The sequence below is a fragment of the Drosophila ananassae genome (genome assembly GCF_017639315.1).
Source record: "Drosophila ananassae strain 14024-0371.13 chromosome Y unlocalized genomic scaffold, ASM1763931v2 tig00000221, whole genome shotgun sequence".
In the NCBI taxonomy this organism is placed as follows: Eukaryota; Metazoa; Arthropoda; class Insecta; order Diptera; family Drosophilidae; genus Drosophila; species Drosophila ananassae.
In genome coordinates this window covers 82967-106883 of record NW_025319103.1, presented here as the reverse complement: position 1 = coordinate 106883, position 23917 = coordinate 82967, and the positions used below count along the sequence as shown (strand labels likewise).

At 40.2% G+C, this 23917-nt stretch overlaps 1 protein-coding gene and 1 long non-coding RNA gene across 2 annotated transcripts; one reads left to right on the top strand and one right to left on the bottom strand.

Moving 5' to 3' along the window:
* Positions 1-6593: 6593 nt before the first annotated feature.
* LOC123258267 lies at positions 6594-11851 on the bottom strand. Its single transcript, XM_044718137.1, has 2 exons — positions 11599-11851; positions 6594-11491 (listed from the first exon to the last, which is right to left on the bottom strand). Exons 1-2 carry the CDS (start codon positions 11849-11851, stop codon positions 6594-6596), a joined length of 5151 nt encoding a protein of 1716 aa, XP_044574072.1.
* A 10639-nt stretch (positions 11852-22490) lies between these two features.
* Positions 22491-23093, top strand: LOC123258264. The gene is made up of 3 exons (XR_006508007.1): positions 22491-22722; positions 22806-22959; positions 23033-23093. It is a non-coding gene; the product is annotated as an uncharacterized LOC123258264 (long non-coding RNA).
* The last annotated feature ends 824 nt before the right edge of the window (positions 23094-23917 follow it).

Here is a 23917-nt window from a genome sequence, read left to right as displayed (position 1 = left end):
CTTGCCAAGGAACTGGGTCGAGCAACTTGGACTGGGGGATTGAGTGTTTATTTTTCTCAGCTTACCGGTTCTGGTCTATCTGAGACTCCTGGTACAACTGGTACTTTTCCGGCGAACGCTGCTCCTGCTGCTTTGCGCCGTGGGATTCCGGAGTCCCTCCGACCCCTTGGGGCTGGCTGAATTCCCGTCTTTTCCGGTAATCTCTATCCTGTTGCCGAGCCTCCACAAATCCAACACTAGCTACAAAAACGGTGGGCTTTCCTTTTAGATCTTTTCGCCCCTGGACATCAGCTCATTGTTCGCTGATCTTGACACTTCACCGCACTTAGGTAAAACAATCCACTCAACTGAATCCGAGGATTTGCAATGAGGGAATGAATGCCCCGACGCTAAAATTTGGCGCTGAATCCTCCATGGCCTTTGCCCGAAGAGACAATCCCTCCAACGGAAAGTGGCCATTATACCCGGGTGCACTCTTCCTAATCTCTCTATGCCCCTTTCCAGTTTAAAACTTGTCTCCTAGATGGCGCACCTTTCCCAACAACCTTTTTTTCTACAGATACAAGCGTTACAGCTGCTAGGTGGAAAAACCCTTTGTGCCCATATCCGACTTGGTTCCAATTAATTCCAAGTGCCTATGGGCGACGAACACCGATCAGATGCCGGCCACGGTGTAAGGACGTAGTCAGAATAGATGAGCAAGGGAATCAGCGAGCAGATCGACGGCGGCAACAACAAAGGGGGCAGTGGCAGAAGCCGGAGCATGTGAGTACAAACTGAGGGAAGTTAGAAGATAGCTCAATACCAAGATTTTTGATGAGTAAGCAGCCGATGTCACCAATTTAAATTCAAAGCTTTTCTGATGCATCGATGAGAGCTGATGGAGCCTGCGTCTATATTTGTTGCAAATCTGCAGAAGGTATTAAGTCTCGTTAGTGACTGTGAAGTCCAAAATAGCGCCATCCAAGACAAAGACGCTACTTTGTCAAAGATTTTGACACTAAATTACAATGGCCACCAACTACCAGTTTCATATGCTTCTAGATCATTTACAAAGGCAAGTTATTCATTTTAAATTCATTTTACAATTAAAGACCATATACCATTATCCGTTTTCAATATCAAATCCGAGTTCAAAATTAACTTGCATAAGGTTTTAATTATAGGTATATAATTCCTACAATTAGTTCCTATAATTAGTTACACAGTAATGTATCTAAAGGGTGTTGTTCAGTTACCGAGCGTTTTCGGGAGCTATATTCAATGTTCTAAATATTGGCTTTAGTAAAAACAAGCACAGTTCAATATCATACAATTTATTTAAAATCTTTTGGCTTTATACAAAGTGATAAATGTATAGATGCGACTGCGGCGGAGTGAAGACCGAATTAGAATACAAACGCGGGAGCGCGGCTCAACGCTTGATGCTGCGGAGCGATCGAGAGAGCCCGGAAGAGAGCGAGACAAAAGCTAGTGCATGACGGCAGATGCAGGTGGCCGATCGAATGCACGAGAGCGGGCGACGCGAACATAAGTATAAAAGAAAGTGACGTCACGAACTCAATAAATTATTGCCGGCCAAACTTCTTTCCGGCGGCTGCTTGACCCGACAGGTGTCATGTAGCTGATGCGCAAATGCGAATTACAATACAAGAATTAAAGAAAATTATATAAAATGTAAGAAAAGTCATAACTAGAAATCAAAGTAAACAGGCAAATTCCTTCGCAGTCAAAGAAAAGATGGATTTGTGCAGGCAAACTCATGACAAAGCTTCGCAGTCCAACGAGTACGAAGTCATTGTAAATGACGAAGTACGAAAAGTTGTGATCTTATCAAGCCGACGTTGATAAACCCTTGAAGTTAAGTAGCTGCTTATATTATTATAAATAATACAAGTTAACTGAAGCTAACAGCGAAACGGCAGTGTCCGATTACTTAAGAGCTCGCTCTGGCCAAAACGCTGACACAGCGTCTGGCCGGATGCCCATGCATAGCCGCCGAGCACGGCATATTTGCGTGGCCGCTAAGAAACATATTTTGTTAGCTTTAAGTTTCAGTTTATAATTGAGCTTCATACAAAGAAGTCTTTTATTAATACTCCGGCACAGCCGTATAAGTCAATTCATTTGTCAAATTGGTTACTTAGCCTTTGGTTACTTAGTAACTCCCACCATAACTTCCAGCAAGAAGGAAAAACCCCCTAGGCAACCGCCAGGGACAACCAAATTACCCACATCTGCAGACATCGTCATCAGCAAAGAACCAACAACTGTTACTACAACCTAGCTTAATTTAGCAGGCGCCCAACGTAAAAGTCATATAAGTGAGCACTTTCACCCATAAATCCTTTAAGTCTGTTAGTTCGATTAGTTAAAAAAAAAAGAATAATAATAATAATAATAGTATAAAAAAAAATGACAAAAGCAGTGAAGTTCTGTTCCTTACACTGACAGCTAAAAAACTGCAGCCCCTTAACTTTTTTAAATAAATTATATTCCATTAATTGGCTGACGGTTTAGCATTAACACATTACTTCCCAATATTGTTTGCATTTCTTTTTTCTGTATGAATAAATAAATAAACAATTCTCCAGTGATTCTGAGTCCGAGGCCGAAAGACCGGCCAGAATTTCCACCCCAAAAAACGCACGTAAAACTACGTAAATAGCTCGCGCCATTATCAGGCAGTTATCATTATTAGGAATAAAATAAGAGTCCCTGCCGATGCCGTGCTATCCTCGTTTGGCACTCTGCTAAATTTCGACGCGATTATAAATCGACTCGACTTTACGTACAGTGATAAGCCCCGGCATACCAAAACAGGAAACCGGCCGAGTCCGATCGATCGGGCCCATACAAAATGCAGAGGGTTAACCACGTTGTACAGGGCGCAGGCGAATCCGGGGTAAAATATACCGCCGCAGCTTTAGACGCGACTCAAGAAATTGACGACGACGCCATTAAAGAATATGATTAAGACGTCATTAATTTTTTAGGGGAAAGTCCCTGGTACCCGTCATCAGACAAAGAGTAGCGGGGCTAGAATTGAAGCTTATAATAGACACAGGCGCGTCAAAAAATGTCATCCCTCCATATGAAGGGTTGAAAGGCGTTCGCTCAGTAGATTCGCCATTTTCGGTAAATTCTATCCATGGTGTTACCACAATCACGAAAAAATGCTTCGTATCCCTATTCGACTTGAAGGCCACGTTCTTCATCTTACCAGATTTGTCCTCCTTTGATGCCATCATCGGCCTTGACCTGTTAAAACAGGCAGGGGCATCGCTTTGCCTAGCTTCCGGACACCTCAAATGGGGTTTCCGAAATAGAAAAGCTAGAATTCCAAGCATGCCCCAATGAAGAGCCAATTTATGCCAGACCCTACCCGTACCCGATGGGGGCAGCCGATTTCGTCAATGGCAAAATTCAAGACCTCCTAAAAAACGGCATAATCCAGAAGTCGAGATCCCCCTACAATAACCCAATACGGCTAGTAGACAAAAAGGACACCAACGAGTCTGGCAACCGTAAGATGCGGCTTGTATTAGACTTTCGAAAGTTAAATGAGAGGACAATACCGGATCGCTACCCCATGCCAATTATCTCTATAATACTAGGGAATTTAGGCAGGGCCAAGTACTTCACAACGCTCGATTTGAAGTCTGGCTACCACCAAATTACACTGGCAACTTCCTTTTCCGTAAACGGGGGAAAATAAGACTTTCGACGACTGCCATTCGGGTTGAGGAATGCTGCAAGCATCTTCCAAAAAACCATCGACGACATACTGCGAGAGCAGATTGGCAAATTTTGCTATGTCTATGTCGATGATGTTATCGTCTTCTCAGAGGACGAAAACGCCCACATACGGCACGTAGACTGAGTACTAAAGAGCCTGCACGACGCCAACATGAGAGTGTCAGCGCAGAAATCGGTCTTCTAAAAAAAAAGCGTTAACTTTTTGTGGTTTATAGTCACCAGCGAAAGGACTAGAACAGACCCAGAAAAGGTCCGGTCCATTAAGGATTTCCCGGAGCCTAAGAACGTATTTGAAGTAAGGTCATTCATGAGATTGGTTAGCTACTATAGGTGCATTATTAAGGATTTTGCATCAATAGCTAAGCCCATTTCGAGCATCTTAAAAGGGGAACATGGAAATGCCAGCAGATACAGATCCAGAAACATCCAGGTACAGTTTACCAAGCCACAACGGCTAGCCTTCGAAAAGCTTTGTAACATCCTGGCCTCTGAGGATGTCATCCTCAGGTACCCTGATTCTAAAAAGGCGTTTGATTTAACGTCAGATGCCTCAGCATAAGGGACGACCTAAAAGGGACGACCCATTACCATTATCTCTAGAATCTTAAAGCACAGAGAGGTTAACTACGCTACCAACAAAATGGAGCTGTTAGCCAAAGTTTGGGCACTAAAAAAGCTGCGTCATTACCTATATGGGGTCAAAGATATAAATGTCTACACTGGCCACCAACCGCTGACCTACGCGGTCTCGGATTCTAATCCCAATACAAAAATTAAAAGATGGAAAGAACGCATCGACGAGTGTGGTGCCAAGGTCCATTACGTGCCTGGCAAAAACAACCTCGTTGCAGATGCCCTCTTGAGACAACAACTCAATGTTGTAGAAGAGGAAGAGGCGCAGCCACAATTCACAGTGAGCTGTCACTAACCCACCAGATAACTTGTAACGAACAACGTCTGAGCTGGTGGTCTTGCAATCTGTTAATCCCGCACGCGTCGAAATCCGGCTATATCTCGTCGGCAATTGTCGTGGTGTTATTTGGAGGATTCAGATTACGGGCGCTCATTTGTATCTTTGATAATTAAAATTTATCGCGTGCGAATAGGTAACGAGCCTGAATCGGCCGGAAAAGAGATAGCATAAAAATCGGACAGGCGGTTAAGAAAATGAAACAGTACTTCTCACTAGACATGCCACGCCCCTAGATGTTAACGGGGTGTTATCAGCCCTCCCTACCATGGCCAATGCTCGTCCGACAAAGCTATGCATTAGGCCCCTTTTAGTATCTTGAACTTACGACGGCTCTTGGGTCAGCATGGAGTTAAAAGAGGTTATTTACTCAGACATTATAATATTTGTTTATTCATAAAATACATGGGGAGAAGGGATATTCATTCTTAGTAATCATAAAATATTCTAATGAAAATAAAACGTAACAGTAAATCTTTCTAAAAAAATTGTGGGTTAAAGTATGCAAAAAGAAATGTGATATAATTATTTAAAAAGTAACTTCGTTATATTCTTCATTACAACGCAATTCAATTCAATGTTTTTCAAAAAGTATTTTTTTTAATTTTTAAGGAAAATTATTTATTTATACTCACTTATATTCGTGTGTTCGTGAAACAAAATTTCGGTAGAAACGGAATCAAAGTTGGTTTATTGCCAAATAGTAAATAAAGCTCACCTTAACTTCCTCCAATGACGAAAGCGCTTCCATTCGTTGGCGGTGGTGCTGTGAAATTCTGGCAGGCAAACACAATAAAAAAAAACTAGCAACAACAAAAAAGATTCGGTAAATGCACAATATTTAGTGCATGTCTTTAAGCGACCGAAATTTGCATGCACGAAAACTTTAACTTTTTTTTTTCCAATTCCTCCTTCACATCATTTTTCTCTAAGATCTTCCTACTGATAAGTGATTTTATATCTTCTTTTGCATATTTGTTTTTTCTTTCCGTAGCCTCAAAATTCACTTTTTTATATTCACATTTTTTTTTTTTTTTTTAACTTTTACATATTTACATTTTACAAATTCTCACCAATCTTGTTATTAGACTTTAGAACTAAACTTAAACTTTAGAAATTTAAACCTACGATATTTTTTAGTAACGGGGTTTTAATAACGGGGTTTTTTCTCTATATATTATATTTTGACGCGTAATGCATTTATGCTGTTTGGGCCATTTCTGAATTATTTAAACGAGAAAGGATCTTAGAGGTCCCAAACCGGTAAGAAACACCTTTAGACCTTTTTTTGGGGTTTTAGGGGAGTTTTCCCCTCCTCGCCGCACTCGGACTTCTGCCCACGCCGAACTGTATGGAAACCGTGCCGAAAATAGACTGAGCTTCTTGAAGCGGGGATCAATTTTGCCCTGCTTGCTGCTTCTGTCTCCGTGACAGAGGTAAACGGCGATTATTCAAAGCCACCGTTCCCTACCCTGAGATAAAAATGTTTGTGTGAGAGCATATTCATTCGCTTTGCTCTACAGCTCTTCGAACTTACCCTTAGGGGCCTGGGAAAACAATATTTAATATGACCACAATCTGGCCAGAACGCTTCTACTATCCACTTTACACTTTAAATCCGTGTAGCTAGTAAATCTCGACTTGGATTGGGGTGATGATTAACTTTATTTATTGAAATATAAGTGCTGGCTCAATCGCTTGATTTCGCCATCTGTCTAACAAAGCAAAGCAAAAAACTCACACGCCGAACTTGCAATCGACCACTTCTAGTTCCTTCTTCTTCTCTACATAAACTTCTTGTGTGCCCAGTTTCCAAATCGAATTGTTAATTAATGCAGTTTTTTAGTTTTACAGTGACCGTTCATCAACATCCCGGCCTCCCCTGAAACACTGTTTCAGAATTTGGTAATAGGGCGAGCTTCACAATTGGACGGGTGGTTTCTCCAGTTGGAGTCCTAAGTCGTACAGCGCGGACCATTCCATCCTTCCCTGGATACGTTTCGATGACTCTTCCGAGAGGCCATGCTGCTGGCGGGGTGTGAGAATCCTTAAGGAGCACGATGTCATCTTTGGCCATGTTGACCGATTTGTTCATCCACTTTGGCCGATGCTGGAGTGATGTAAGATATTCCATGTGCCATTGTTTCGAGAAGCCTTGCAGCATAGCTTGAGTCTGTTGCCAATAATCCAAACGGTTGATTGGTACATTTGATAGATCGCCTTCTGGTACTGTCGTGTAGGGACGACCAATCAGGAAGTGTGCTGGCGACAGATAGTTGACCTCAGTGTCCGAAGTTGAGAATAGAGGACGTGAGTTGACCACAGCTTCTATTTGGGCGAGAAGTGTGTGCATTTTCTCAAAGGTGAGGACATTCTTGCCAATGACTCTATGAAGATGCAGTTTGACAGAGCGCACAGCTGATTCCCATTTGCCACCCCAGTGTGGTGCATGGGGGGGAATGAAATTCCAGTTGATTCCTTCGTCTGCCAGGGCCTTCAGTACAGTGTTGTTGTGTTCGTCTGGCTTCAGAAGAGTTTGCATTTCGTTTAATACCCTTTTTGCCCCGACGAAGTTTCTCCCGTTGTCGCTATACATTTGCGAGCATTTTCCGCGGCGAGAGATGAATCGTCTGAGTGCCGCCAGGAATGTGTCGGTTGTAAGATCTGTAGCCAATTCCAAATGCAAGGCAGAAGTGGCTAGGCATACAAATAGGCAGATATAACCCTTTTCCTTGCGTGGATTTCGTCCCTTGTGGACCTTGAGGGTGATTGGCCCGGCGTAGTCGCAGCCAGTGTTTGCAAACGGAAATGCCTGCCGAACCCGGACAGACGGCGGATCTGACATGAATTGGTGAGATGTGTGTTGCCGTTGTCTAAAGCATTTTAGACAGTCATGCGTGATCTTTCGAATGAGGTTGCGTGCGCCAAACACCCAGTAGCGTTGGCGTGCGATCACGAATAACGCCGATACTCCAGGATGTAAGTGAATCCGGTGCTCATGTTCCAGAATGAGTTTTGTTATGCGATGAGATTTGGGCATAATTATTGGATGCTGCACATCCGCTGGCAGTTCTGAGTTACCTAAGCAGCCACCCACTCGCAGGAGTCCATGTTTGTCGATTTGCGGTGAGAGGGTGCGCAATTTTGATTTGTTTCCCAAATCTTGCTGGTTGAGGAGTCGCTTGTAGTCAGCTTGGAATTCGTCTTGGGCATGGCGCAGGTACAGGATCCGTGCGTCATGGATCTCCTCAAGTGTCAGCGTAGCGGTGTTGGATTTTCTGCGAGTGCGTCGGATGAACTTGAGAACGTAGGCGAGAATACGAAGTAGCTTCGGCCACGAGGAGACACGGTCGATCAGTTCATCCAATAGTGAGGTTTCAGTGTTGTATGTTCTCATTGTCGTGAAAGCGGAACCTTTTACTTCAGCCTGGACTTGTTCATCTGAAATGAAACTAGAATGAGGAGTGCTAGGTGTTTTTACCCATTCAGCTTCGGTTGAGTATAGCCAGTGTGGGCCCTTACACCATAGGTTGTGGTTTACTAAGTCAGCAGCTAGCATGCCCCTTGAAGCGCAGTCAGCAGGGTTGTCATCTGATTTGACATGTTGCCAGTGATCTCGTGGAATGATGCTGAGGATTTCGGCAGTGCGGTTTGCGACGAAAGTCTTTAGTTTGGCAGGTATGTGCGAGAGCCAAGCCAAAACAATGGTAGAGTCGCACCAGGCGTAAACAGTGACGTTGTAGTTTTTCAGTGCAGCTTTGACTGAGTTGATGAGTCGACTTAGTAGCAGTGCGCCGCACAATTCCAGGCGTGGAAGTGATTGTGTTTTGAGCGGTGCAACACGAGTCTTTGCAGCAATAAGAGTAACCTGTATGTTACCATCAGGGAGAGTGACTCTACTGTAAACGGCAGCGGCGTAGGCTTTTATAGATGCGTCCGAGAAGGCGTGCAATTCAATTGTGTCAGTAGAGTTGCCAATGTAGCGTGGAACCTCAAGTTCATTGAGCGTGTTGATATCGTTCTTGCATTTGAGATACCAATCTTCCAGGCTGAGCGGTAGCGGGCTGTCCCAGTCTAAGTTGAGAACCCAAAGTTCTTGGAACAGGATTTTGAATTGAATAACCACTGGAGCCAGCAATCCAAGTGGGTCGAAAATGCGAGACACGTCTGATAAAACTTGCCGTTTTGTAATCTTTCCCTCGCTGGGCAAAGATACCTTGTATGCCAATGTGTCCGTGTGCGGTTGCCAATGAATTCCCAAAACCTTGTTCGTAGTTTCGAGTGGACTGTATGATGTATTGTTTGTGATTGTTGTCTCAGGGTCGACAACGCGGTTGCTGTTGGAAATCCATTTTCCAAGCTCGAGTTGAGCACATGACATTAGTTGAATAAGTTCTTGTTTGTATTGTAGAAGCTTTTCCTCGGTGTCAGCTCCTGTTAAAACGTCGTCAACGTAGAAATCTTCAAGAAGAATGCGCGCAGCAGTTGGATACAAATGTTGGTAGTCTCTGGCCAGTTGCTCAAGAACCCGTACAGCCAGAAATGGTGCACACGCAGTGCCATAGGTTACAGTGCAGAGTTGGTAATGTAGAAGCGGAGCTGAAGGATGTTCTCTCCAAACGATACGTTGATAGTTGCGGTGATGCTTGTTGATCCAAATTTGTCTGAACATCTTGATGATGTCCGCAGTAAAAACGTATTTATGTAGGCGAAAGCGTACGCATACATCGAACAGGTTTCGTTGAATGCTCGGCCCAACGTTCAGGGTGTCGTTTAAAGATTGACCAGAAGAATCTTGGAATGAACCGTCAAAAACTACTCGTAGTTTCTTTCCAAGTACCGGGTGATGTGGCATGTAGAATACCCTTCCATCGTTGGTGAGAATTTCGTCAGGGTTCATTTGGCGCATGTGGCCTAGAGAAATATACTCTTGCATGAATTTTACATACCGTGAGTGCAAATCTGCGTCTCTATGTAGACGGCGCTCCACAGAAGCAAAGCGTTGGGTTGCTCCCTGCAGAGTGAATTGTGGATCTGCATCCTTGAATGGAAGCTCTACGGTGTATCTTCCCTTGGAGTAGCGTGAGTGCGTGGTTTGAAAATGCTCTCCAACCTTAACATTTTCAGGATCATGGTGAGTGGTGATTTGTGAGTCCTCGATTTCCCAAAACCTTTGTAGAGTAGCATGGATATCGACTGTAGACAAAAATGACGTGGTGATTGATGGATTTTGATACGCAATCGATGTGATAACCCATCCAAAGATTGTTGAAATAGCTATTATGTTGCCTTGCGCATCCAGCTTCCTGTTGCCGGTTAAAATAGCCCATACAGAATCGGTGCCTAGTAGAACGTCTATAGGCGATGCCGAGTTGAATTCCGTGTCTGCAAGCGGAATCCCATTGAAGATCTCAAGCGCAGATGCATCAATGTTTTCCCTTGCCAGCGTAGATGTGATTTTTCCTAGAATATGAGCTTTTACTTGTAGCGAGTGATCAGAAACTCGAGACTTGATCGTGAGTGTGCTGAATCCCCTCGTGGTATCGGCCTTGTTTGAAGAAATGCCGGAAATGAGAATCCGGCCAGGAACCCGACTAAGGCCCAGTGCCTTAATACAGCGTTCCGATACATATGATAACTCCGAGCCCGTGTCGAGTAGCACCCGGCAGTTTGTGTATGTGCCTTGAGAGTTGCGGATGTGTACCAATGCAGTTAGCAAAGTACATGTTCGTCCTACTTGCCCATGTGACAATAGGGTTGGCGTGAGTAGTGCCTGTGACATGTGACTCGCAGTCACCGATGTCGTATCTGGATCCTTGTGATCGCTTGAAGACGTGGATGTGATTTGACCCTCGTTGGTCTGCATAGCATGCGTGTGTATGAGTGTGTGGTGTCTGCTGCCACACTGCTGACAGTTGTACTTTGAGCTACAGTTTGATGACCTGTGACCTGGTTTGAGACAGTTAAAGCAGAGAGATTTGTGCCTTACAAAAGAACGGCGTTGGTCGATAGACAAACCAATGAATTGAGGACACTTAGACAGTTGATGCCCATCCGCATTACAATTCACGCATTTTGTCAGCGCAGCAGTTACCATGGCTCTGCTTGTCTTCTTGTTGTTACCACCCTGTCTCGGTACAGGATCGCTTTGACACAGCTCAAATTCTTCACATCGTGCATCCAGGAACTTGAAGAACTCTTCGACTTTTGGTGAATTTGAAGCACGGCTTGCATCTACCCATTTGCGGCGTGACTCTGGATCGATTTTGTTCAGCAATAAATGGATAACCCAGCAGTCTCGGTCCATATGGCCAATTGAGTCCAATGCACGGATGACCTCATTTGCACCATCTGATATGCTACGCAATATGGATACCTCTCCATTGTTAGTCGATGGTAGCTCCATAAAGGTGTCCAACAGGTTGTGAATAATTTGCCGTGGTCGATCGTATCTCTCGTTGAGGCGTTCCCAAGCGTTGTCATATGCCGTCTCAGAAATCGGCAAATGGCGTACCAAACTTGCAGCCTCGTCCACGAGGAACGATTTTAGATAGTGGTACTTTTGTATCTTACCCAGATGTTGCTTGCTATGTACAGTGCTTATGTACAGTGCTTTGAAGGCTGGCCACTCCTTGTAAATGCCACCAAACGGTTTTATGTGTATTTTCGGTAATTCTGTCTCCCTTACTGGCGCCGCGGCGTCAGCCTGGGTTGGTGTTGAAGTTGCTCCTAGGCGTTCGAAAAACTCTTGTTGTTGCTGCACTAAGCGAGAAATAGCGTCGTTGTCGGAATGTCTATTGAATCTCCTTCTGCATGTCTTGTTGGTGTTGTCGGCTCCTGTGAGCGCTTGAGGGAAAACAAAAGCGCACGGGCTTTTGTGTACTTCGCCTCATACTCGTCGTAGTCATCCGCAGGATCAACCCAGCCCTCGACGTCGTCAAGCACGCTCAGATCATCTCCGGCAAGTTCGAAATCATTCCAAACCTTGTCGAGCCTGACTAGCAGTACCTCCACGGCGTCAACGCCGATTGATGCGGAAGAGTTTTCTGCTGTGTGTAGCAGTTTGGTGAGGCTGGATTTGAGACGGCCCCTCACTCCCTTTAGCCGTTTGAGTTGTTCCATCGCAATGGTGCTTTACTTTACTAACAATAACGAATCTGGCTCTGAAGGACCAAACTTCCTTGTGATGATTAATTTTATTTATTGAAATATAAGTGCTGGCTCAATCGCTTGATTTCGCCATCTGTCTAACAAAGCAAAGCAAAAAACTCACACGCCGAACTTGCAATCGACCACTTCTAGTTCCTTCTTCTTCTCTACATAAACTTCTTGTGTGCCCAGTTTCCAAATCGAATTGTTAATTAATGCAGTTTTTTAGTTTTACAGTGACCGTTCATCAACACGGGGCAAGATCGGATTGCGACTTAAGCGGATCCAACTTCTCTCTTCCTTCTTGGACAGCCTTGAACAGCTACTTTTTAATCAACCTTTCAGGTCAAGATGCGGTTTGGGAAAGAAAGCATGGTGCGTTTAGCAGTAGCTTCCTGCCGGCGCTAGAGCTGGGATTAGTGGGAGACTTAACGTTAACGCAAATGCAGTCTTGCAGATTGCCGAAAAACTATAGATTATAATGTTGCCACTTGCAACGGCTACCGCCCGATAGGTGGCGCTGGAAGAGCTCGCGGACATAATAGTTCCTAAGGGCGTAAACGCCATTCATTGCGATTGGCGCACGCTAGCAATGATACAGGACAAATTGGTTCGGCAATTTCCTGCCACCAAATTTTGGCACTGCAAAAAACGAGTAACCTCAAACCAGCGCACGAAACGAAAAACATATGGTCTAATTTACCCCTTGGACCCAATGCAGCTTAAAAATATCGATAGGCTCAGCTGACCCCAACTGACATTCACCCCCCACCACAGCTGCTCCCCTTTGGGAATTCACCCACCCACGTAGGCACCTGGCAAAAAGTGACAACCAAAAGAGGCATTTTGTATCTGCCACCTGATTTCACTTTTCTTCTGAATCTCGCTGCGGGCAGATCATTGAATTTGTGCATAAAAATTATTAGACCAGTGACCTAACCTAGAAGAAAAAAATTATTGTGTGAGAAAATATTAAGCTCCATGCCATTCTCTGCTTTGGCTTAGTGTTTATTTTCCCGTTTAGCGGATTTTTGTTGCTGGATGACCCTCGATGCCAGTGGATTTGGAGGCACCACCTGGCCTAACCCCGGCATCCATCCAACGTAAGCACCAGCACCACCACCAAGCTTCAGGGAATATAGGAAACAGAAATTCCGCCGGTAACATCAACCCCTCTGCCTGTGGAGTCTTGGATTTTTTTTATGAATTTTTTTTATATAAAAAAATTACAAATAACACGTAAATACATTATTAAATATCCCCGCGAGAGAGGACAAAAACACAGCAATTTCAAATACCCTTCAAACGTATAGCTTCAAATTCAAAATTTCAAATACGTTTACCAAATGAAAAAAAAAAAAACCTAAAAATCCATAATTATCAATTTTTTATATCATTTTTTGTTGAAAAGTCTTGAATTATTATTTCTAAGCAATCCCATTTAAAAAATTACTTTTTTAAGCACCAAACCTGAATTATTATCTTTAGTTAATTATTTTTAATTATTTAATTATTATTATCTTTACTATTGAATTGTTATAATTACGGCCATATTAATATTAATTATCATCGAAAATATCTTTTTTATGGTTAATGCATATGTTAATTTATTTTATAAGAGATTTTCCTGAATTATAACGTTAACTAAAATGAATTTGTACTAGATCTTTTGTTTGGGCACCGGAAGGAATCTCGCCATCTATGCAGTTTAACCACAGTTAGCCACCTCAAACATCGATCTTTGCCACGGAATTTGTTTTTTTTTTTTTGGCAATGCCCTTTCCTTTAACCTTTTCTTACCCCGAATAGTATTTTTTTTTTTTCTTCATCCAAAGTCAATTCTTTAATTTCTTTTTTTTTGATTAGGCTTTTTTTTATACCCTTGCAGATTTATACCCGGTATTATAATTTTGGTCAAAAGTGTGCAACGCAGTGAAGGAGACATCTCCGACCCTATAAGGGTCCGACCCTATGAAGGATCCTGATCAAGATATATTCTTGATCAGGATCACCTCCTGAGTCGATATGAGCATGTCCGTCTGTCTGTCTGTCTATCTGTCTGTCTGTCTGTGTGTCTGTCTGTGTGTCTGTCTGTCTGTCTGCCTGTGGTTTCTACGCAAACTAGTCTCTCAGTTTTGGAGCTATCGAGTCGAAACTTTGCACACATCCTTTTTTCCCTTGCAAGTAGTATATAAGTCGGAACGGCCGGGATCGGTCGACTATATCCTATATGCCATAACTTTGTGTTTTTTAAGTTAGAGGGTTGGGACTTTCCACACATTTTATATTTGACCAAAATATCTTATGTATAAAATTTCATAAGGATCGGCCGACTATATCCTATAGCTGTCATAGAACGATCGGAATTGGCATAACTTTGGTGTTTTTAAAGTAAGAAAGATGGGACTTGGTACAGATTACTCTTTGGGCAAAATAATTCAATATGCCAAATTTCATAAGTATCGACCGACTATATACGATCCGCTATATATCTAATAATATAAAATGCGTGGCGCCACCTAGCAGACTGCGACTCAACTGCAAGGGTATATCAACTTCGGCTCCGCCCGAAGTTAGCTTTCCTGTCTTGTTTTAATTGAGATTGCTCAGGCTTCGCAAGTCTGTTCCTCTTCAAAAACAAGCGAAACTCCAGTAGTAATTTTACATTCCGGTTTTATTTTTATATTTCTACTTGAATCGAGATTTTTTTGTGTTTTCGTAAGCTGGAAGCGGATTACTCTTTAAGGAAGAACTTAATTTAAATTTTTTTAGAATCTTTTGGTCATTTTTGGATTGAGATGGTACAAGCTTTGGGCGAACGGAGCTTTTCCCTCTCCAAATAAGACATTTGAAATTAAATAAATAATTTTAGTTCCTTGGCTAGGAAGAATAAAATATAATAAATAGGCTTTTAACTTATGGCCCGCGTTCTGAAGGATAAGTCTCAATTCAAATTTATAAATACCAAGAAAGCAAAGCTAACTTCGGGCGGAGCCGAAGTTGATATACCCTTACAGTTAAAGTTGTGCCATTTCCGATCGTTCAGTCATATGGCCTATAGGATATAGTTGGCCGATCCTTAAAAAATTCGGCAATTCAGATTATTTTTTCAAAAATGGAATCTGTACCAAGTCCCATCCTTCTTACTTAAAAATCAACAAAGTTATGCCAATTCCGATCGTTCTTTGACAGATATAGGATATAGTCCGCCGATCCCGGCCGTTCCGACTTATATACTGCCTGCAAACAAAAGAAGGATGTGTGCAAAGTTTCAACTCGATGGCTCTAAAACTGAGAGACTAGTTTGCGTAGAAACAGACAGACGGACAGACGGACATGCTTATATCGACTCAGGAGGTGATCCTGATCAAGAATATATATACTTTACAGGGTCGGAGATGTCTCCTTCACTGCGTTGCACACTTTTGACCAAAATTATAATACCCTCTGCAAGGGTATAATAATTTGAGAATGAAAATTGATAATTTACCTTTATCGATCGACAGTACCCATACATATATATTTTCATTACGTAACAAAACATCCATTACCCCACTAAAATTATTAAGCAAATTTAATGTAACAATTATAATAATCGTTCAATGTCATGGCGGTTAGACGAAGTCTCGAAAATATCCCTGCATTGTCACAGCCCAGGGAATCTCATACTTGCACCATTTGCAATGAAGCTAATGAGGAAGCAGAATGGACAATAACCACAAGTAGGCATCAATTCCATTTGAGATGTCTCACAACTTGGCTTGAAACCAACGCCACTTGTCCACTCTGCAGAAGAGCATGTAGTAAAAGCGAATTAGAGAATCCTGAAACAGGTGAGGCCCGACAGTTGATCGAGGTAGTGCCATCGTCTGGCAATAGTCCGCGTACAGGCACCGTTCCGCGTACAAGTCCTCAGACCAGGCAGGGCTCTCGTAATAAGCGAGTTGCCACCACCATTCCCAGGGCAACTCGGAATACCATGCAGAATCACGAAAGGGCGAACCATATGCGAAGTTCTTCGGCTGGCAACGGCGTCTCAGAAGAGCGGGTATACCAAATAATAGCAGGGGCCTTAGAAAATCAGATGTCGAGCTTGGCAGCGTCAATCTCTAATCAAATAAGTGCCACAATGGCAAATTTAAATTCGGGTCCAAGTCTGAAATTTCAAATAGTGCTGAATATCGATTATGGCATGAAAAATTAGGTCACATAGGCGTAGGAAAATTTTTAGAAATAAAGAGAAATAGTCTTTTTGAAGATACTAATATTTTAAGAAATATTGATCTAAATCATGAATTATGCGAGACTTGTATAAATGGCAAGCAATCTAGATTAAAGTTTCAAAAATTTAAAAATAAGGAAAATATTACACGACCTTTGTTTGTTGTCCATTCCGATGTTTGTGGCCCAATAACACCCACTACCATTGATAATAAGAACTACTATGTAGTTTTTATTGATCAGTATACACCTGACTGTGTAACCTATTTAATAACTTATAAGTCGGATGTGCTTTTCTGTTTCAAGGACTTTGTAGCGAAGAGGAATGGAAGGGAATATCTTTCTGGTGAAATGCGAAATCATTTTTTGTTGAAAAGTCTTGAATTATTAATTCTAAGCAATCCCATTTAAAAAATTACTTTTTTAAGCACCAAACCTGAATTATTATCTTAAATTATTATTATCTTTACTATTGAATTGTTATAATTACGGCCATATTAATATTAATTATCATCGAAAATATCTTTTTTATGGTTAATGCAAACCCCATATGTTAATTTATTTTATAAGAGATTTTCCTGAATTATAACGTTAACTAAAATGAATTTGTACTAGATCTTTTGTTTGGGCACCGGGAGGAATCTCGCCATCTATGCAGTTTAACAACAGTTAGCCACCTCAAACATCGATCTTAGCCAAGGAATTTGTTTTTTTTTTGTTCGCAATGCCCTTTCCTTTAACCTTTTCTTACCCCGAATAGTATTTTTTTTTTCTTCATCCAAAGTCAATTCTTTAATTTCTTTTTTTTTTTGATTAGGCTTTTTTTTTTATACCCTTGCAGATTTATACCTGGTATTATAATTTTGGTTTGCAACGCAGTGAAGGAGACATCTCCGACCCTATAAAGGTCCGACCCTATAAAGGATCCTGATCAAGATATATTCTTGATCAGGATCACCTCCTGAGTCGATATGAGCATGTCCGTCTGTCCGTCTGTCTGTCTGTCTGTCTGTCTGTCTGTCGGTTTCTACGCAAACTAGTCTCTCAGTTTTGGAGCTATCGAGTCGAAACTTTGCACACATCCTTTTTTCCCTTGCAAGTAGTATATAAGTCGGAACGGCCGGGATCGGTCGACTATATCCTATAGCTGCCATATAACTGATTGATCGGAAATGCCATAACTTTGTGTTTTTTAAGTTAGAGGGTTGGGACTTTCCACACATTTTATATTTGACCAAAATATCTTATGTATAAAATTTCAAGAGGATCGGCCGACTACATCCTATAGCTGTCATAGAACGATCGGAATTGGCATAACTTTGGTGTTTTTTAAGTTAGAAAGATGGGACTTGGTACTAGAAACAGAAACAGCGTAGAAACAGACAGACGGATATGCTTATATCGACTCAGGAGGTGATCCTGATCAAGAATATATATACTTTACAGGGTCGGAGGTGTCTCCTTCACTGCGTTGCACACTTTTGACCAAAATTATAATACCCTCTGCAAGGGTATAATAATTTGATAATGAAAATTGATAATTTACCTTTATCGATCAACAGTACCCATACATATATATTTTAATTACGTAACTCCAGTAGTAATTTTACATTAAAGCAAATTTAATGTAACAATTATAATAATCGTTCAATGTCATGGCGGTTAGACGAAGTCTCGAAAATATCCCTGCATTGTCACAGCCCAGGGAATCTCATACTTGCACCATTTGCAATGAAGCTAATGAGGAAGCAGAATGGACAATAACCACATGTAGGCATCAATTCCATTTGAGGTGTCTCACAACTTGGCTTGAAACCAACGCCACTTGTCCACTCTGCAGAAGAGCATGTAGTAGAAGCGAATTAGAGAATCCTGAAGCAGGTGAGGCCCGACAGTTGATCGAGGTAGTGCCATCGTCTGACAATAGTCCGCGTACAGGCACCGTTCCGCGTACAAGTCCTCAGACCAGGCAGGGCTCTCGAAATAAGCGAGTTGCCACCACCATTCCCAGGGTAGCTCGGAATACCATGCAGAATCACGAAAGGGCGAACCATACGCGAAGCGGGTATACCAAATAACAGCAGGGGCCTTAGAAAATCAGATGTCGAGCTTGGCAGCGTCAATCTCTAATCAAATTAATCTAATCAAATTTGGGTCCAAGTCTAAAATTTCAAATAGTGCTGAGTATCGATTATGGCATGAAAGATTAGGTCACATAAGCGTAGGAAAATTTTTAGAAATAAAGCGAAGTAGTCTTTTTCCAGATACTAATATTTTAAGAAATATTGATTTAAATCATGAATAACGCGAGACTTTTATAAATGGCAAGCAATCTAGATTAAAGTTTCAAAAATTTAAAAATAAGGAAAATATTACACGACCTTTGTTTGTTGTCCATTCCGATGTTTGTGGCCCAATAACACCCACTACCATTGATAATAAGAACTACTATGTAGTTTTTATTGATCAGTATACACCTTACTGTGTAACCTATTTAATAACTTATAAGTCGGATGTGCTTTTCTGTTTCAAGGATTTTGTAGCGAAGAGGAATGGAAGGGAATATCTTTCTGGTGAAATGCGTGGTTTCTGTGTTGAAAAAGGCATCAGCTATCATTTAACGGTTCCTCATACTCCAGAGTTGAATGGTGAATCAGAACGGATGATACGAACTATCACCGAAAAGGCTCGAACTATGATCAATGGTGCTAAACTTAATAAACATTTTTGGGGTGAGGCTGTTTTAACATCAACCTATTTAATTAACAGATCCCCACAGAAAGGGGAAACAGAAAGATAAACAACACCATTTGAGATGTGGCATAACAAAAAGACAATGTTAAAATATCTGAAGATTTTTGGTTCGACTGTATATGCATTGAATAAAGTACAAAAAAGATTTGGATGTTCAAAGTAATATTGTTGAACAAAATAATGAATCTTTAACTAAAGAGAATAAAGAGTTGGATTTTCCTTTGGTGGAAAATAATGAATCGTGTGATTCTGAGTTAAGTGAGCAACTCAATGAAAATTCCACATATCTTGAGAATGCCGATCCAGTCGTTGAAACTGGTGATAAATTAAAAGAAAATAAAAAGGAAGAAGAAATCAGACGCAGTGAAAGAATTAAAAGTAAACTCAAGAGTATATGAGTATATTACTGATTTGTTGGCACTTTTAAATCAACATGATTTAATGATTCATTATATGCATGTAAAAACTGCATTTTTAAATGGAACTTTAAAGGATGAAATCTACATGAACGCTCCAAAAAGCCTGAATCATTCTTATGAGAAGAAAGTGTATAAGCTTAAACAAAGCTATATATGGCCTTAAGCAAGCTGCTAGATGTTGGTTCGAAGTGTTTGAAAGTATATTGAAGGATGTTGGATTGCAAAACTGTTGGAGTTGATAGGTGTATTTATATTTTGGATAAGGGAGGATTTTTCGAGAAATATACACTGCTGGCCAAAATAATAAGTACACAGATATAGTGTTTATTTGTTTCGATATAACTCGACTTCTATGCAATGCATACCCGCTAATTTTTTTATATTGATAAGTTACAATGTTACGCAACTCCTAAAACAAGAATGAAATATGGGAACATCGTGTATTCAATACTAAGCTTAATTTACTGCTGAGTGGGCGATTTTGGTCTGGTCAAAATAATAAGTTCACCTTTGTATTTGATAAATTTTAAAGGATTAAAGCTAGATTCGAGTTAAGATATGTTGGTATTTATTATTTCCTAGCCAACATATATCCTCCTAGGAAAAAAAATTCTACAGTTGGGCAAAAAAAAAGAATTTTACTACAGAAAAAAAAGAAAAACTGTTTTAATTCTGCAAAAAGAAAGATAAAGTCTTCGGGAAATCGCTAAAAGACTTGGGCAGTCATTATGTTTGGTCCAGAATGCCCTAAAATTCAAGGTTCAATTCGAAACTCGAGGTCGGAAGAAGAAATCCTGTTAAACGACCGACACCCAAATCCTAAGTCTTTGCTGCTCATTCATTGCTGCTCATATTGACCACGAAATATCGTCTAGATCAGTTCGTCGTAGACTTACTAATGCTGGCTTACAAGGACGCATAGCCAGAAAAGTTCCTCTCCTTCGAGGGAATAATTTAAAGATGAGGAAACAGTTAGCCACAAAATCATTTGGCATGATCTGGACCAGAGGGTTCCAAAAAGTGGAATAATGTCCTACGGAGTGACGAAACAAAAATAAATCTATTTGGTAACGACTCCAGAAAGAATGTACGACGACCCAAAGGCAAAGAATTCGACGCGCGGTTCTCGAAATAGACCGTTAAACACGGAAGCGGAAACATTATGATTTGGAACTGTTTTTCTTGGCATGGAGTCGTCCCGATTCATCGAATTAACGATACTATGACCCGATTTGGGTATAAAAATATATTGTCTGACATAATGCTGAGGAATACATGCCCTTGAGATAGGTCTTTCTACAGGACAACGACCCAAAACACACATCAAAGCTGGTTAAGGCTTGGATCACCAAAAACAAGGTGGACATTATGAAGTGGCCAAGTCAAACTGCAGACTTAAAACCAATAGAAAACCTATGGGGAGAGCTTAATCGTCGGATTGGCACAAACACATTTCAAAATAAAGAAGAAGTGCAGCAAAGACAAGGTACGAGAGTCCTTTGGAGACGTGCCGTAAATTAAATGCCCAGCATGCCGAAACGGATAACAAAAGTTATATAAATTAAGGGGGGATATACTGGGTATTAGCATAAGATTACTATAAAAAAAAAAAAATATAGAAAATGTTTTTTATTTTTAAGTCAGAGACTTTGAAGAATTGCTGTACTTATTTTTTTGACCAACCCTTTTTTATGTCTTTTAGGTTTAATCGACAATAAATTCTACAGATTTCGTGAAATATTCTTACGTTAAGTATTTTTATAATCAATGGCATAATGCCAGAAAACTAAAAGAAATTAGAATTGGTTCGTTACGGTAATAAAAAAAAATTTACGTGACATAGAAGAAATGTTTTGAGCATGTACTTATTATTTTGGCCAGCAGTGTACCCTGTTATATCCTGTTATATGTGGATAATATAGTAATTGCAACAAATTAATCAGATACAATGTCAAAATTTAAATCTTATCTTAATGATAAGTTTCAAATGACCGACTTACGGGAAATTAGACACTTTATTGGCATAAAAATTTACAGATCTGATGGAGAGATTTATCTTAGTCAATCAGCATATATTAAAAGAGTATTGAGAAAATTTAAATTCAGTTAGTACTCCCCTCCCAAGTAAGTTGGACTATACGGCTCTGCAATCGGAAGAACTATGTGATGCACCATGTAGAAATTTGGTTGGTTGTTTGATGTACATAATGTTATGTACAAGGCCTGACTTAAGTACTTCAATAAGTTTTCTAAGCAGGAATGCAAACAACAAAGATAAGGAACTATGGTAATGCCTTAAGAGAGTTCTTAGATATCTGAAGGGAACTGTTAATCTCAACCTGAGATTCAAGAAAGAAACTAATTTTAATAGTATTCTTACAGGATATGTAGATTCCGATTGGGATGGAAATGAAACTGACAGAAGAAGTACAACTGGGTATTTATTTAAAATGTTTGAAAATTGTTTGATTTCATAGAGTACCATGAAGCAAAAGTCGGTTGCTGCTTCATCTACTAAAGCTGAATACATGGCCTTGTTTGATGGTGTAAGAGAAGCTCTTTGGCTTAAATTACTAACAAATGAGATTAATCTAAAATTAAATGGTCCTATAGAGATTTTTGAAAACAACCAGGGTTGTATAAGTATTGCAAATAATCCTACTTGCCATAAGAGAACAAAGCACATAGACATTAAATATCATTTTACAAGAGAGCAAATTGAAAGAAAACTAATTTGTGTAAAGTGTATTCCCACAGATCTGCAACAAGACGATATACTGACGAAGCCATTACCAACTGCACGGTTTATTTCCCTGCGAAGCCAGCTGGGACTTGCTGAGTAAATCAACAAAAAAAAAAGTTTTTTTTTTGTTATGAATTCCAATTTTTTCATACCTACTAAGTCTTATGAAATTGAATTGAATTCATACACTTGTTTATTTTTAAATGGATCTCATAGAGTTCTTGTCATTAATTTAAGTTTATATATTTAATCTCAATCTTAATAATCTCAATTAATTGAATTAAGTTTATGCACTGTTTAATTCCATTTATCTAAAACTTATGTTAATATTTTTTTTTTGGTCTAGTTGGGTTTTTACTGGGTTTCCCCAACTCTTGCAGCAAATGCTGGACCTAATGCATCCCCAGAATTAAATGAAAATATGAAGATTTTAAAGAAATGAAGATATTAATTAAAATTAAAGCACAAACTCATGTCAAGAATCGAAGTTGAGATGAGGCGACGTATTGAAATTTGCGTATTCAAATATGCAAAAGTAACATAGACAGTTATGCTATATATTCACTTGAATTTAAGGATGTAGCAAGTGTATACACGCTAAAAATGTGTTCCTTGTTTCTCGCCTATTTGTTGATATCTTGTCCTCTTGACATTTTACTTCACTTCGTTTCTGGCATAGAGAGCGTGTGGTTTATAAAATCTTAATTGTGTGTTTTATTTATTCATTGAGGGTTTCTGGTTAATACTTAATTGTATTACTTATTTATTAACAAAACCAATTGGAATTCAGGTCACATATCTCGGCGTCGACCAGGACAGGCGTCTTACATGGAAAAAACATATTGAAGCGAAACGGGACCAATTAAGACATAAATCCAGAGGACTGCAAAAGAGGACCAAAGTGCACAGTCTTAAGTGCTCAGAACCATCACAGGAGCTCCATGGTATATTCGCAATGAAGATATCCATAAAGACCTAGGTATACCTCTCATCAAAACCGAAATTTCTCAACTCCAGGATAACTACAAAAGGAAACTCTCCACGCACCAAAATCCTCTAGCCAGATCGCTAAACCAAGTTAGTCAACAATTCCGATTAAGAAGAAATGACCTTCCAGCCCGTTGACATCGAAGGCCCCATAGTATAGATGTTTACAAAGATAAACTAATTATGTATTAGATAAAGATTTTTAAAATTGTTGTTAGTCTCTTAATAAGAGAAGATCCCACAAATAAAAGATTAAAGTATGAAAAAAAATATATATAATATGTTGAATTCCTAATCATTATATTTCCCTAGTATACATTTTTATAATAATATATGTGTATATATGTTTTCTTTTTGTTTTTTTTTAATTTTTTTTTTTGCTTTCTTTTAAAATAATTTTTTAATTTTTTTTTTGTTTTTTGTTTCTTTGGCCTCCTAAATTTATTTATTTATTTATCCTAAGTTTATTTTTTTGTTTTGATATTATTTTTCATTTTTTTGTTTTTTTTTCTGTGTTTCTGTTTTTGTTTACATTTATATTTTTTTTTTAATTAGCTTTGATTCCGAATTCTTTTTTTTATATTTATTTATTTTGGTTTATGCCTGCACCGACTCCTTGAGACAGCGTGACGTAGCACAGCAATTACTGGCGACACAAAGTTCACCTCTGAATACGGCCCGTCGTACTTTGGCGCTTACTTCGCCGCAAAACCTTCGATTGCTTTGGACAAATGGTGCTCCTTTACCCACATGGTGACGCCGATCTTCGGGCTCCACTCCCGCCTCCTCAGATTGTAATGCCAAGCTTGTTCCTGCGCACCAATTCGAACACTTCCTGCATTCTCTGAGGGAGTGACTTGTGCTGCTCCCGTCCCCAATGCCCCTTTATCATATATTGCTTTTGGCATTTTTGGC

What these genes read in the sequence shown, in the direction of transcription:
- LOC123258267 (XM_044718137.1), bottom strand. Translation starts at nt 11,851, where the DNA reads ATGGAACAACTCAAACGGCTAAAGGGAGTGAGGGGCCGTCTCAAATCC. An exon ending in GGCGAAGTACACAAAAGCCC is followed by an intron (nt 11,492 to 11,598) that starts GTGCGCTTTTGT and finishes TTTCTCGCTTAG; the next exon opens with TGCAGCAACAACAAGAGTTT.